Genomic DNA, 13,391 nt, shown 5'->3' with positions numbered 1-13,391 from the left:
TATTTAAACATATTTATTATCAACGATTATGGAAACAAAGAATTGGAACTCTTCAACAAAGTGAACCATAGCTCCCCAGAATGGTTTACGAACTCAACCCCATTCGTATTTTTTATGCGTGCCAGTGGGGAACTCATTCATTCTTCTACTCAAAATCGCCTAAATCCGCAGTACTCCTGGCGACTCCCGCTGTTTCTTCCATTTCCGACTTTTAAGTAATAAAATGCAACTGCAAACATTGATGATTGCGGTGAATAAAACTTTATTTTTTATTCAGATCCCAGCCGACCCCACATGAAGGCTCTTGCAAAAGTTCTCCGAACTATAATATATATAAGGTACAATTTCGAATTATATTTCAAAATGCCTTTAATGTCTCTACAAACAAAACGCTAATAATAGCTTCAATACAAATTATCAAATTTTTGGTAATATAAAATGGAATCCGTTCAATCCTCTGAATTTGAAGTCGAGCAAGAGGAGGGGTACTCCAAACCAATTACTTCTCATGAGTCGGTTCCATACAAAACTGTAACCTACAGTGGAGAAGGTGACCAGTATGTCATTATTGACAACAAGAAATACCACCGTCATGAATTAATGCAAGCATTTGGTGGTACTTTCAACCCGGGTCTTGCCCCATATCCAAAACATCAATTCGGTAATGCTGCTGCCTTGGGCTTATGTGGTACAGCTTTCTCTGCCTTCATCATTGGTATGTTCTTTGCCAACAGTATGGGTATTAAAGCTCCAAACGTTGGAGTGGGTATTGCAGTATTTTACGGTGGATTGATTCAATTTTTATCAGGTGTATGGGAGTTAGCAGCTGGAAATACGTTCGCAGGTACGGCGTTTACCAGCTATGGAGCTTTCTGGTTGAGTTTTGGTTCCGTCTTTATTCCTGCTTTTGGAATTGGTAAGGCTTATGCTGAAGATCCAGTTCAAATGAATCATGCAATTGGGTTCTTTCTCCTTGCTTGGGGAATTTTTACAACTATACTCTGGCTGTGTACTTTTAAGTCAACCGTCGCCTTTAATATTGCTGTCGGTTCATTGGTCTTAACTTTCTTTGTGCTTGCATCTGGATATATTGCAGACAGTCCAAAGACCATTCGTGCTGGAGGAATTATTGCTGTTGCACACTCTTTTGTTATTTGGTATAATGCCTTTGCAGGTGTTGCTACCAAAGAGAACAGTTATATTACATGTGCTGTTATGCCTCTCAAGGACTATCAAAGTTAGTTGTTTTTTTTATAAAATTGTCATTACTTTTCATTTTAATATTTATTCTACTTTTAATATAGGGACAAGGGAAATTACAGTGTAGCTAACTTAGAAAATATGCAAATTTATTATTATTAGTATATTTATATATAAAAAGAAGGTGGAATTTACGGCCCCATGCTATAATGCTAAATGATATAATACAAAGTATCTCCTAATAGTCAATCACCACTTTTCCTCGGGGTTGGCCTTAAATTCTACGTAATCGCTCCACTTAAACACACTCAATTCAGTCTCATTCTCTACTCCCAACTCGTACAAAGATTTCTTGCCGGTTACATCTGGGCTCACAAGAACCCAGCCCTCGTCATTATCAAAATTTATCACTAAATTCATCGACTTTGTACCATGTGCCTTGGTATAAATTTTAATTGCATCATACTCCACACTACGATAAGGTCTCAAGCCACCAGTTGTGTTGATTATATTTTTGACTTGTTCCAACAACTGTTCTGGGGTTGTTTCCTTCAAATTTATGGAATGAATGACATGGTTCTTTACGTTTCTATAAGGAAATGACTTGATAATTCTGATTGTTAACAAGGCATCTGTGGCAGGGCGCACATGCGACGTCAAGGGCTCGTCTACTACTAATTCAGACATTACCTAGATATTTCAGGGCTTCGGATGTATTTCTTGGACGTCTACAGTAAAAGACTTGATTGCTATAATCATATTTAATACCTAATACCCTTTATCGTCATGCCATCTGTAGAAAACTCTGGCCAAAAGTCGTGTGGGTTCAAAGCACATATGGTAGCACCTACATTGGTCAATATGGTAGCGTATTAGTTTTAAGAGGGCATTTTAATTCATCTACTGATGGAATAAACTGCACCGAACATGAGGAAGGACCGATAAACGGCTTGAAAGATTGATATTCCGTTGCAAAGAAGCATTCTTGTATCTTGCAAAGGGTCCAGCGATGAAAACAATGCTGTAGCCGTAAGCACAGCACCGTTGCACTTACATTGCACAAGGATGCATATTTTAGTCTTCCTTAGCTGAAAATATCCACATAGCTCACTAGAATCTACTATTTTCATTCCAGCCAGGAACAAATCCCATCTTTGACGTCCCAATATAGTAGGAGTATCTACACTTTGGGACACCATTCATTCCCCAACCGTCCATGTGACTGCAGTCACATGGCATATCTGCTGCAGATCTGGAATTTCGCGAGTGTATATAATATTTAAGGTTACCGAAGGAGGGAAATACACGAATTTGCGGCATCGTCGAGCGACTTCCTAATCAGGAATAAAGCTACGACAGGGTGCATTGGAAACGAGAAAGTATCGAGACTTTGGAAGCCATGGAGATTTATGCATGATGGGCATTCTTCCAGTGTTATAGTACTAGTGGCATCATAGTAAACCTGCTGGAGTTGCCTTGTTGCTAATGAGTGTTGTGACCCTCTTATACATCATTGCAGCAATTAGCCCATGTCAAAAGTTTGTTGAAACCGTCTAACAATGGCTACATTTGGGGAAAACTAATTTAAGGCGTGTTTATTGCAGCAATCACCAGGCCAACATTACCAATGGGATCGTGACAGATATACCTCGTAATGGAAAATGGGTGAGAGGACGTGTTTTTGTAGCTGTTTTTTACTATATTTAATTTTATTTTCTTTGCCGTTTTTATATTGGCGTTCCTTCAGTTAATCGAATTTTGTGGTTTCTTGGAAATGTTCTTTTTTTTTTTACTGGTATTTATTAATTTAATGTTTTTATTTTAATCCATATAACTATCCTTCCATATTGTTATTCTTCCGTAACACAAGTGAAGACGATTCTTTACTGGAAGCAACTGGTCCCATTTAAAATTGCTGAGAAAGGTTCGGGACAGTTCCCCTTTATGCTGTTAACATTCTCATCAGATCCACTCCAAAAAGCCCTTTCATAATAATATTAACTAATCTATACCACACGTATACCATTTACAATCACCACATCTATTGCATTTAATTACGGCAATTGCAATTTATACTCTTTATCCTCTATTCATCCCTAGTCCTCCTCTGCAAGCTCTATTCACACCAACCCGCCCGTCAAATCCCAACTTCCGCCCTCTCTCCTACTATTTCTTCCCGTTTAGCTCATATAGCCCCTCCCCATACACTCTTGTGCCCTCTCTCGATATGCTCTCCCGCTGCCGTCCCATGCCGAGCCTACTTCCTGAACCTAAACCCTGTCCCCTGGTTGCCTCTAAAACGCGACGTTTGACATTCGTTTGATGGGTGTTTCCCATGTTTATTATTATGGTTATTTTGTCGACTCGAGGCACGTCATTTGCGTATGAACTCCCGATCAGGCAATGGTTGGGGCCCTTCTTTGTCCTGGCTGCGGGAAGACGACTCTGGTGCATTAGCCATGATTGTTTACTGTGTCTCGGGTATACGTATTTAATGACCAGCAGGTCCGGCAAACAACCCAGTGGGTGTGTTGGTGATATTTTTGATGGTTTTGAATAGGTTGAATTATTGATCTTGTGAACTTTGTTAAAATCTGTTCGTCCGTTCGTTATTTATTGAATCTTTATATTAGTTGGTTGAACTAATTATTTCTTACCTGGCAATTAATATTACCTAGCAATTATTTATTACCTAGCTAGTGGTCTTGTTGACAATATTTGTTCTTCGGTATTTCGTCTATTGCATCTATCACCCAAAGAACTCGAATTTCAGGAACATCTCAGATCGGCCCTTACCACCTTACTTTGTTTATTCGTCTCTTTGTTGTCACTACAACCCTTCTGCATCGACTATTCGATTTCATTGTGTTTCTTTTGGCTGCAATAGTCCATACATATACCCATCACATCCTGTCATACGAATACCATAGCGGCTATATATCGTAGACTGGCAAAATTACAGAATAGTTACTACTTTCTTTCTCCAACACGATAACCAAATACCACAATGGCTCGCCCTAAATACGTGGATGAACCCTGGGTTCAACAGCAGCAGAAGACAATCATAAGATGGCTCAACACAAAGCTTCAAGAAGATACAGACTCCGGAATAACCCCGAGCTCATCGTTGGGACCCAATTCAATCACTAATTTGCATGAAGACCTTCAGAATGGGCTTGTTTTGATCAAGCTTATCAACCGTCTCATCTACGAAATCACTCTCAATGAAAACCATCCTATGAACAACAGCAAGTTGTACTACTTATCACCAATCTACAAGAAGCCAACGTTTAAATTACAGAAATTGGAGAACCTTAATGACTTCTTAAAATTCATCAACTTGATCTTGAAAATCAACGTATGTAACATAAGTGCCGATAACATATACGAAGGAGACTTGAAATTGAACTTGGGTTTAATCTGGTCTCTTTTCTTGTTTGGAACATCCACTTCTTTCACATCGTTCAAGAGCGTAACTCCTTCCTTCATTGAGATTAAGAAGATTCTTCTTACTTGGATCAATAATATCTTACAGAAGCGTAACTGCTCAATCTCTAACTTTAACAAAGACTGGTCAATTGAAATCAACCGCCCTGATAGAATTCTATGTGATATTTTGCAACACTACAGTCTTCCCATCAAGTTGGACAATGGGAAGAACAAGAACCTCAAAAACCTTGAACATGTACTAAACTACTTCCAGACAAAGCTTGGAATAGCTCATTTGGTAGACACGGAAGACTTTGCTGTGCTTGTACCAGAAGAAAAGTGTATAGTGGCATTCTTGGTCGAGCTCTTCAAGTTCTTCGAAATAGCCGGTGACCACAAGCTCGACGAAGAGGCGCTTGAAGAAGAAGAGGCTGATGATGAGTTCAGTGAAGGAGATTACTCTTTCGATGAGTTGATAGAATTAACTATTGTTACCAGCAGGTTAAAGAACAAATACGAGACCAGATCTTTGAGATTCCTCAACAAGACCAATACCTTAATATCACAGCTCAATTCTGAAATGGAGTTGCTCCAAGAAATCAATCGTAATAACCAACTCGCAAAAGATTTAGACAAATGCTTAGATTTGCTACATGATGCTATAGAAACTTCTACAATGGAAAACTTGAACAAGTTCATGAACTTTTTCAATGCTTTAAACATTAAGGTTACTTCTTTGATCAATATTTGTCAAACGTTTCAGAACTTCAGAGCTAACATCAAGCCGGATTTGGTGTACAAGGACTACCCCGACTTGTTGAATCTTGTCAAGACTGTAAGAGACAACTTGCAAGAATTAGATATTGTTTACTATCCATCAAGCAAGTCTTTGAACATTGAAACAATTTCAGACAAATTTGAGCTGTTGATGTCTCTTGAATCAAAGTTCTCTGGTATTGCTACAGGATTGTTATCTACATTGCAAAAGAGCTCTAGCAAATTCAATGGCCAACTTGATATAATAGAACAGAACGACCTCAGAAATCAAACTAGCGAAGTCGAGAACAAAGACTGGATTAGCCGTTGTCTCGATTATGTTGACTATTTGGTGACATTCTTTGACAAGTTGGGCTACTTTGAAGACTTATTCAAGGTGTCCTCTTCGGCAGAGTTGCAGAAAGCACTTGAATCAAGTTACAGTTCAGAGACTTCCTCATTCCATTTAAACGCCCGTAGTTTCCGAGTGTTCAAACAATTATTCATGGGACAGAATAATTATCTTAATCACTTTGAATTAATCAAGTTTTTGAAGTCTAAGGTAGTCACTGGAGAAATCCAGCCCAGCAACGTTGAATTGTTTGTCAAGTTGATCCCAACGAGATCAGTGGCTTCTCTAGCCAATTCATCGATTCACAGTAGCAGTTCAGAAGACAATATTTCATCGACATCTTTCTCATCAACTACATCCGCCTCTGATTCCGAAGACGACTATCTTTTCGACGACCTCCAACAGAAGTTAGACTCGCAATTGTCTGGTACGAGCCAGCGTGTCTATGACATTCATGACTTCATTGAGCAGTTCGAAAATGGTTTCAAGGTTTAGCGGTTTCTTTCTTACTTGGTTATATGTATAAAGGATAATATTTAGTTCTTGTAATAGTACGGGATGTGCCCGTCAATAATAAAATGCTTTTTCTGATAAAATTGTATACTATAACATCATATCCGAGCCCTCGATGCTACTCCCTCTGCTACTTCTTAATGATATATTATTATTAGTCAATGTATATATATAACTATAGTTACAAGAATGATCTACATCCGCTCATTACCCTTCTATAACTTGAAAAACGGGTGGTCCATTGCTTCCTTGGCAGTTGGCCTCAATTGATGATCGAAAGTTAACAACTTGTCAATCAAATCAATGACCTCGTCACTCACCAAATGCTTGTTTTCGTTATTCACAAATGATTGCCAGGATCTTCTTGGATGTGTCCCGAGGATGTCATCATAGTCCAGACTGAGCTTCAAGCCGTACTTGTTGACATATTTCATAAGGTCTTCTGTTCCCAAGACCTTTGCAATCTGGACCAATTGGTCGTTGTTAGAGTCTCCACGGAAGAATGGCTCCTTTTTAAATATTATGGCGGCGATCATGCATCCCACAGACCATAAGTCCAATGAGTAATCGTACTGTTGTAAGTTGATCAACAATTCAGGTCCCTTATGGTATCTCGAGGCGACTCTGACGTTATAGTCCATGCCCATGTGATAGAACTCAGCCAAGCCCCAATCGATCAAACGCAATTTCTTGTTCAAAGGGTCGATCATGATATTCTGGGGCTTGACATCTCTATGGATAATACCCATAGAGTGGGAGTAGTCAAGAGCTATGAGTAATTGTGTAAAGTAGTATTGAATATCGCTAATATTGAATTTAGGGTATAACACTCTAAAGTCTACGTTGCTCACTTTCTCAAAGATCAATGCTGGAATCTTAATCTGTTCATCTCTCACTATGTCCAATAAACCAATGACATTCGGTCCGCCTGTGAGATTCTGGAGGATCTTGACCTCTCTGTAGATTTTCTTCAACTTTACGGGTTTCAACACTTTTATTACACAAGGTTCGTCATTTAGCACGTTAACACCTTGAAAAACTTCGGAGTATTTACCACGTCCTATCTTGGAGATGATCTCGTAGTTCTTGATGTCGCCCCAGGATATCTTATGGTTCTCATAGTCCCAGTATTCAGATGGTTTGTTTGAATTGACATCGGCGTAGACACGTGCAACTGAATAGACACGAGTAGAGACGCTCATATTGGTTGGTTGTATCTTAGTTATATTAGATTTGATGGTGCTGGAGAGTGAATATGAGCAATGACAGAAGTTACTCTTTCAACGTCTAGTATGAATGGAAAGGAGCCTATACAATATAGCGATGGTTTGACTTTTGCTTTCTTGTATAACTATCAGTAATAGTAATACAAATTTCAGCAATTTCCAGTGGGATCCTCGGGCTCGATGGAAAACACAATATTATAGCTAATGATGGGTTAAAATGGCTTTGATCTCACTATACTGTTCACAACTAGCAAATATAAGATCAAATCAGCACTCTTATGATGGATCAAGACGATTAGAAACAGTCAGAACTGGGTGATTTCGCTGGAGAAAGCTTGTATGAGTTCTCAAAGGCAGTTGCTATGATGATTTCGACCGATTTCTTATGAAAAGGACTCTGAATGGAATTAATGTTGTGAGCAATGCTTCGACGAGACGGTTAACCCGATGTGAAAAGAGCTTCCCAATCGTAGATTGTTATTGTTAGCACGCTGGATTCGCTGGGAGGAAATCCGTTTGTTTGCTACGACGAGATGTTTGCTGAGTGACCACTACTTGACGATGTGGGTCACTACGACGGTCCTATTGTATTCACTACACCTGACTTGTTGTGTCTTTTCTTCCCACACGAAGGCGATGTTTTGTGTGTGTGTGTGTCGAAAACTGAAAACTGAAAACTGAGAACGGACCGAGACTCTCGCTAGAACGATGAGGTACACTCTTTGAGAGATAGGGTATTTAGTGGGAGAGAAAGTAGGGTGAGAGAAAAAGTGAAAATCGGGTGGAAGTAGGGTAAAAATAGGGTAAAATAGGTTGGAATTAGTTGAAATTTTGAATAAGTGTTCTAGTAAGGTGTGTTTTTTAGAATATGTAGTTAAATGTGCAATTTTCTGGTGGTTGTGCTGCTTTTAGTGGGATGTGTTGAAAGCAATGGAATGCAATGAACTGTTAAGTGGTGGTGAGAAAGTCGGTAACTTCGCAGCCCCTCATCAGTTCGTTTCGCAAAAATTCTTTTTTCGTAGCGAGGAATTTAGTGAGATCGGAGGTGGGGAGGGGGAGGTGAGAAAGGATGGGAGTGATGAGAGAGTGATGAGGAAGTGATGAGGGAGTCAAAGATGGAGATGACGATGAGAGGAAGGATTGGGTTTTGCCACCTTGGATGATTGTTGGTTGATATGTTGCCCCAGATTTTGTAGGCAAAGAGAGATAATTAGCTAGAAAATAGCATATGGTCATTTGGTAGTGCTCTCAATAGAGGTCACATCGTTGACTAGTGCGTTATCATAGAATATTGGCTCCCTATTTACTACGAGAATGGTTGCTTAGTTACAGAAAGAAACGTCAAGAATCAGAAAACCAGCTAGGCTGGAAAGGGCTATTTCTAGTCTAACTATGTATGGAAATCTACTTAAGTGGTCATTCGGTTCTAGGGTCATTTGGTTACAAGTTTAGATGGAAATTCCTTAATAATCATTAGAAAGAGCTACCCCCCAACAACCACAAAAAAGCTATTTCCTGATCTGGAAAGAACTCGACTAAAGCTCAAAAGGACACTCTAGGGGCCAGTAATACCGTTACTTAATAAGGTCAGTAGAGTTGAATTTCATGGAGTATGGTTAAGTGAAATTCCTCCAAAACTTGAAAGTAAAAATATTGGGGTGGATAAGAATTATTAATTCGCAGCAATACCGATGTCCCAATCTTGTATTGCTACTTTTGACATTCAATATTATCGTTCTATTTTTAATAATTAGCGTCAATATTAGTGTCAAGAATGTGCATCCAAAGGACGGCATTTCTTACCTGAATTATTCTAAAACTTCAAAGGAAGCTCTATTAACCCGACCTACACTCAAATAATACAGCTCAATACAATTTGCAACCTAATATACTCATTTCCGAGATTCGCAGCCTATTAATCACCCCATGACAATCCCGAGAATCAGCCATTGAGCTTGCAAAAAAGAACCAACGGTTGTCTTCAAAGGCCCCATACCACAACCACTCCGGTCATCATTCCAAACGCCCGCAAATTAGCCTCCAAAATCACCCCATTAACCCCACTTATAACCCATGGGAAGAGCATCTCATGCAAGACGACGACAAGAAAGATTAAATCTGCAAGTACAGAACAGCCCTTTCTTTGGACAAAAGTCACCCTTGTTTCGTTCGTAAAATCGGCCTCTGCTCACCTCTACGATTTCTGCCTAGAAATCGACTCCAACGGCGTTCCATTATATCCATAGCTCGTTTAAAACGCCTCCAGTTGTTGTGTTAGTGTCTCTTTCAACCATCTCTCACCAACATCCAAACCTCGTCTATACTTCTCGCTTACACACTCCCAAATTATCGCATACATAAAACCATCTCAAAATTTTGACGTCGCTACCAATTACTCTAAATACCATCCACGTTAATGTAACTATAGAGCTCTTATAACACTGTTTCTTTCATTCATTGCCAGTCATTACCAAGCAAAAGTCAATATTACCTCCTAAAATGAACTCTACTCTCATATAACATGAACAAGCTAACTACTATCTCACTTAAAGACAAAAATTGCGACTCTTCCATAGAAGATGTCCAACTATGGTCGAATTCAATGGACGGTGACAAGGACGCGACTGAATTAATGAAGACTACAAATGTCTATGAACGTATGCCATTCTATATCAACCACAACATAGTGCCTGTCTACTTACTAGCAGCGAGTCCAATGGCAGTATTCTCGAAAAGAAGCGAAACCTCGGCTTATTTTAAGGAACTACTCGTGAAGAACTCATTACAATCAATGAAATCTAATGCCAATGCTATTCTCTTTAGGCAAATCACACAAGAAGTCGAGCTGCAAAACGCTGAAAAATCTCAAGAAAACGAGTCACTAAAGCATCAGAATACTACTCCCATGCATCGGGACGTTTATCTCATCTTTTACTACGATTCTTCCTCGAAACAAGTCAAAGTGTTGTTGGTAGACTTTTCACGACTCGATAAATTCACTTCAATATTCGAAAAGGACCATTCAACAACAACTACCGACAAATCTGCATTTATACTTCTTGCATCATCGGTGCGACATGATAATCGATCAACTGTCTTCGATAAGGTACTTCAACGGAAGAAACTGAGGATGAGCCCTTTCCTTGCTGAAGCTGGGCCTTCTACATCCTCATCTTCCACTCTATCTGCAATATCTACTTCAAATTCAAGTACGAAACTTGTTTCTTCTCTGATCCTAACGACTCAGGAGCAAATTCACCAGGCCATAAATAAGATAATCCTTTCAGGACTTCGAATAAGGGGGTTGTCTACGAATCTCAGTCATTCCATCAACGACAAATTGACTATCAAGGAAATATACCAAATGACACATAAAGCGACACTATTTTCACTTAGAAAATACAGCTATCAATTCATTAGTTCCAGTGCATCTTCTGCTATGAAGGGACTCAAAACTACATCAAAAGGTCTCAGCATCAAGAATTACATTCATCCAGTACGACTAAGTGATCTTCAGGACACAATAGAGAAGTTGTTGGAATTATTTGTGGATGTAGGCGATCCCAACACATTGTAAACGTATAGATGGGGGCGTGTCAAGTCCTTAATAATATAATGCATATTTTAGTATCATTCCTACATTCAGTTTCGTAAGCGTATGAAACATTGATTCCTTTCTAATTTGAATGTGTATTTTGTACAAGATGACTATTTACATAATGTAAACCAACTTTCGAAAGCTGGTGAAATGTTTAAACTATTATTCGTAATTCCCATGCCAAGTTACAAGTCGGCCAAAGACACAACTCTCGATTCGTTAGGGTACTTCTTCTTAGAAGCAGTTTCTAACTGCTGTTCTAAAGCACTTCTACGTTGAGTAGTCTTCCTGCTTGACTTCTCGCTCTTCAAGTGATCCAATAACAAGCTGGTATCCTTTAATAAGTATCCTCTCTTCTCTTCATTAGAGTAATATTCGATATCTCTTCTGTGAGTTGGTCTAGCCTGCAAAGGAATGTATCCCTTCTTCAATAAGAAAAGTTCTGGGTAAATGTGTGCCTGTAATCCTAACTTACTGAAGTATCTGGCAGTAAATGTGTGTCCTAAGGCCTCGATAGTCAGTATAGCGTGTTCAGAAGCTCTGGAGGCTTCAATGCTTAATGGAACAGTATAAGATTCTTGGCCGTTAGCCAAAATCTTTACACCATCTTTCAAAGTTCCGGTAAGAAGACCGCATTCTCTCATCACCTTTATTGTCAAGGTCTCGCCTGCTTGCAATGGGATTCTTCCTGTGTCCCACAAGTCCTGAATTCTTGCTAAGTTGACTTCGTGATACACTCTTCTGTGAGGTCTCTTAAACCCTATTATAGGGAATCTCTTGTAGAACGGCGTTTGACCACCTTCCAACCACCTTGGAACCTTTCCTCTGGCCTTCTGACCCTTCTGACCTCTTCCGGAGGTCTTACCCTTGCCCGAAGCTGGACCTCTACCCAATCTTTTGTAGGAGACGACGGCACCTTCATTGGGCTTCAAGTGTCCCAAGTATGAAGCATTACGCAACGGGTTAAGAAAGCTCACGCTATTTATCACCCTAGCCTTGATGCTGTGGCCGATGCTGAACATGGTGTGCTATTTTCCACTGCAAAGACTAACAATAACTTCTGCAAACTTGCCGGATCTATCAATGAATTCTTCTTTCAACCAAAGTTTCTATGAAAGTGAAAAATGAAAAGTTTGAAAGTGGTCGTGCGCGGATCAGAATATGGTTAGAGTGTAAAGGATGCAAAATCAAGGGAGAGGGTTGTAGAATGAACGAGTGGTGGTGGTGGTGATGAAGGTATATACTGTGACGTGATATAACTGTGTTAGTTGGGAAGTGATGTAGGGTTATGGATTTTCTATGAAAACAATTTGGTGGTGGTAAAAATGACGTAGAGCTGTATATATGAATATGTGAATAGATATACTTGTATAGACTCCTGTGAGTTTGAGTACGGTAGTTTGTATGGTGGTGTTTTTTGTCGTGTCGGATCCTACGACAATGCGACGTCGCATAAAGTACCATACTATGCAAAGTTAAATAGTCGAATATGCTATATTTATAGATGTCAATGGTTGTATTTTTAATGTAAATAGTCATTACCACCGAGTCAAGAAATTCACCATTCATTTATATTTATCGTTTTATTTAAAAGAATCTCTGGTTTTTGAACTCAATTGACATCTTCATCCACCGTCCCCAAGTCTATCTAACATACGCTGTATGCCTTCTTATCAAGGTCGTGTACCAACCAAAAGATGCTGCAAAGCCAATGGAACCACACGGTGTTCTATGCTACGAAGACTAGAGCTAAACTGCTTTATCTGAAAACTATTATAGTGTTGTTATATTTACCTAAATCGGTTGTACTGGAAGCCAACTTATTCAGCTTAAAACAGGTATTACCTGTAGAAGAAGAACTGAATACCATTCGTGAGCGGGCTCCGTTCTTAGGACCACTTCAACTGGAAGCGCCGTTTTTATATGTTTATCATGTCAACTTGAACTATCCGATATCAATTCTTTTCTCGCTTAGCAAGTAGGATATTCTTTATCGCCAAATAGTACCAACCTCCACGCCGTCATAAATCTCATATTTCATTTCATTTCATTTCATTTTATGTCATGTCATTTCATGTCATGCCATTTCATAATTTCAATTACTGCAAATCTTCGATTCAAAAGATCCTCACCGCAACAAATTGTTAATAAATATCCTGTATATACATTTGCTATGATTACGTGATCTAAGCTGAAACATGAGGTGTAGCGAAACATCATACTACTTTTAATAATAAAGCCTTTATGGCCAAGTTGGTAAGGCACCTCACTAGTAATGAGGAGATCGTCAGTTCGAATCTGGCTGAAGGCATTTTTT

At 39.2% G+C, this 13,391-nt stretch overlaps 6 protein-coding genes and 1 non-coding gene across 7 annotated transcripts; 4 read left to right on the top strand and 3 right to left on the bottom strand. All coding sequences in view use genetic code 12, as the record gives it.

The window, feature by feature from the left end:
• Positions 1-188: 188 nt before the first annotated feature.
• On the top strand, positions 189-1,242 carry RJT20DRAFT_147606 (acetate uptake transporter family protein; the record flags this gene model as incomplete). The annotated part of the gene is made up of 1 exon (XM_064918925.1): positions 189-1,242. Exon 1 carries the CDS (start codon positions 439-441, stop codon positions 1,240-1,242), a length of 804 nt encoding a protein of 267 aa, XP_064776081.1. The 5' UTR covers positions 189-438.
• A 99-nt stretch (positions 1,243-1,341) lies between these two features.
• RJT20DRAFT_125917 (uncharacterized protein) lies at positions 1,342-2,048 on the bottom strand. The gene has a single exon (XM_064916625.1). It carries the CDS (start codon positions 1,885-1,887, stop codon positions 1,450-1,452), a length of 438 nt encoding a protein of 145 aa, XP_064776080.1. The 5' UTR covers positions 1,888-2,048; the 3' UTR covers positions 1,342-1,449.
• Positions 2,049-3,983: 1,935 nt separating this feature from the next.
• Positions 3,984-6,353, top strand: ABP2 (Abp2p). The gene has a single exon (XM_064919519.1). It carries the CDS (start codon positions 4,208-4,210, stop codon positions 6,230-6,232), a length of 2,025 nt encoding a protein of 674 aa, XP_064776079.1. The 5' UTR covers positions 3,984-4,207; the 3' UTR covers positions 6,233-6,353.
• Positions 6,354-6,465: 112 nt separating this feature from the next.
• On the bottom strand, positions 6,466-7,452 carry CKA2 (casein kinase 2 catalytic subunit; the record flags this gene model as incomplete). Its single annotated transcript, XM_064918219.1, has 1 exon — positions 6,466-7,452. One exon carries the CDS (start codon positions 7,450-7,452, stop codon positions 6,466-6,468), a length of 987 nt encoding a protein of 328 aa, XP_064776078.1.
• A 2,472-nt stretch (positions 7,453-9,924) lies between these two features.
• RJT20DRAFT_125911 (uncharacterized protein) lies at positions 9,925-11,145 on the top strand. The gene has a single exon (XM_064916624.1). The coding sequence runs from the start codon at positions 9,998-10,000 to the stop codon at positions 11,051-11,053; it is 1,056 nt and encodes a 351-aa protein (XP_064776077.1). The 5' UTR covers positions 9,925-9,997; the 3' UTR covers positions 11,054-11,145.
• On the bottom strand, positions 11,146-12,213 carry MRPL10 (mitochondrial 54S ribosomal protein uL15m). The gene has a single exon (XM_064916623.1). It carries the CDS (start codon positions 12,094-12,096, stop codon positions 11,260-11,262), a length of 837 nt encoding a protein of 278 aa, XP_064776076.1. The 5' UTR covers positions 12,097-12,213; the 3' UTR covers positions 11,146-11,259.
• Positions 12,214-13,312: 1,099 nt separating this feature from the next.
• Positions 13,313-13,385, top strand: RJT20DRAFT_t35. Its single transcript has one exon. It is a non-coding gene; the product is annotated as a tRNA-Thr (tRNA).
• The last annotated feature ends 6 nt before the right edge of the window (positions 13,386-13,391 follow it).

This window comes from Scheffersomyces xylosifermentans (genome assembly GCF_036884685.1).
Source record: "Scheffersomyces xylosifermentans strain CBS 12540 chromosome Unknown RJT20scaffold_2, whole genome shotgun sequence".
NCBI classification, from domain to species: Eukaryota; Fungi; Ascomycota; class Pichiomycetes; order Serinales; family Debaryomycetaceae; genus Scheffersomyces; species Scheffersomyces xylosifermentans.
The sequence above is the reverse complement of the archived record's forward strand: the minus strand, read 5'-3'. Positions and strand labels throughout refer to the sequence as shown.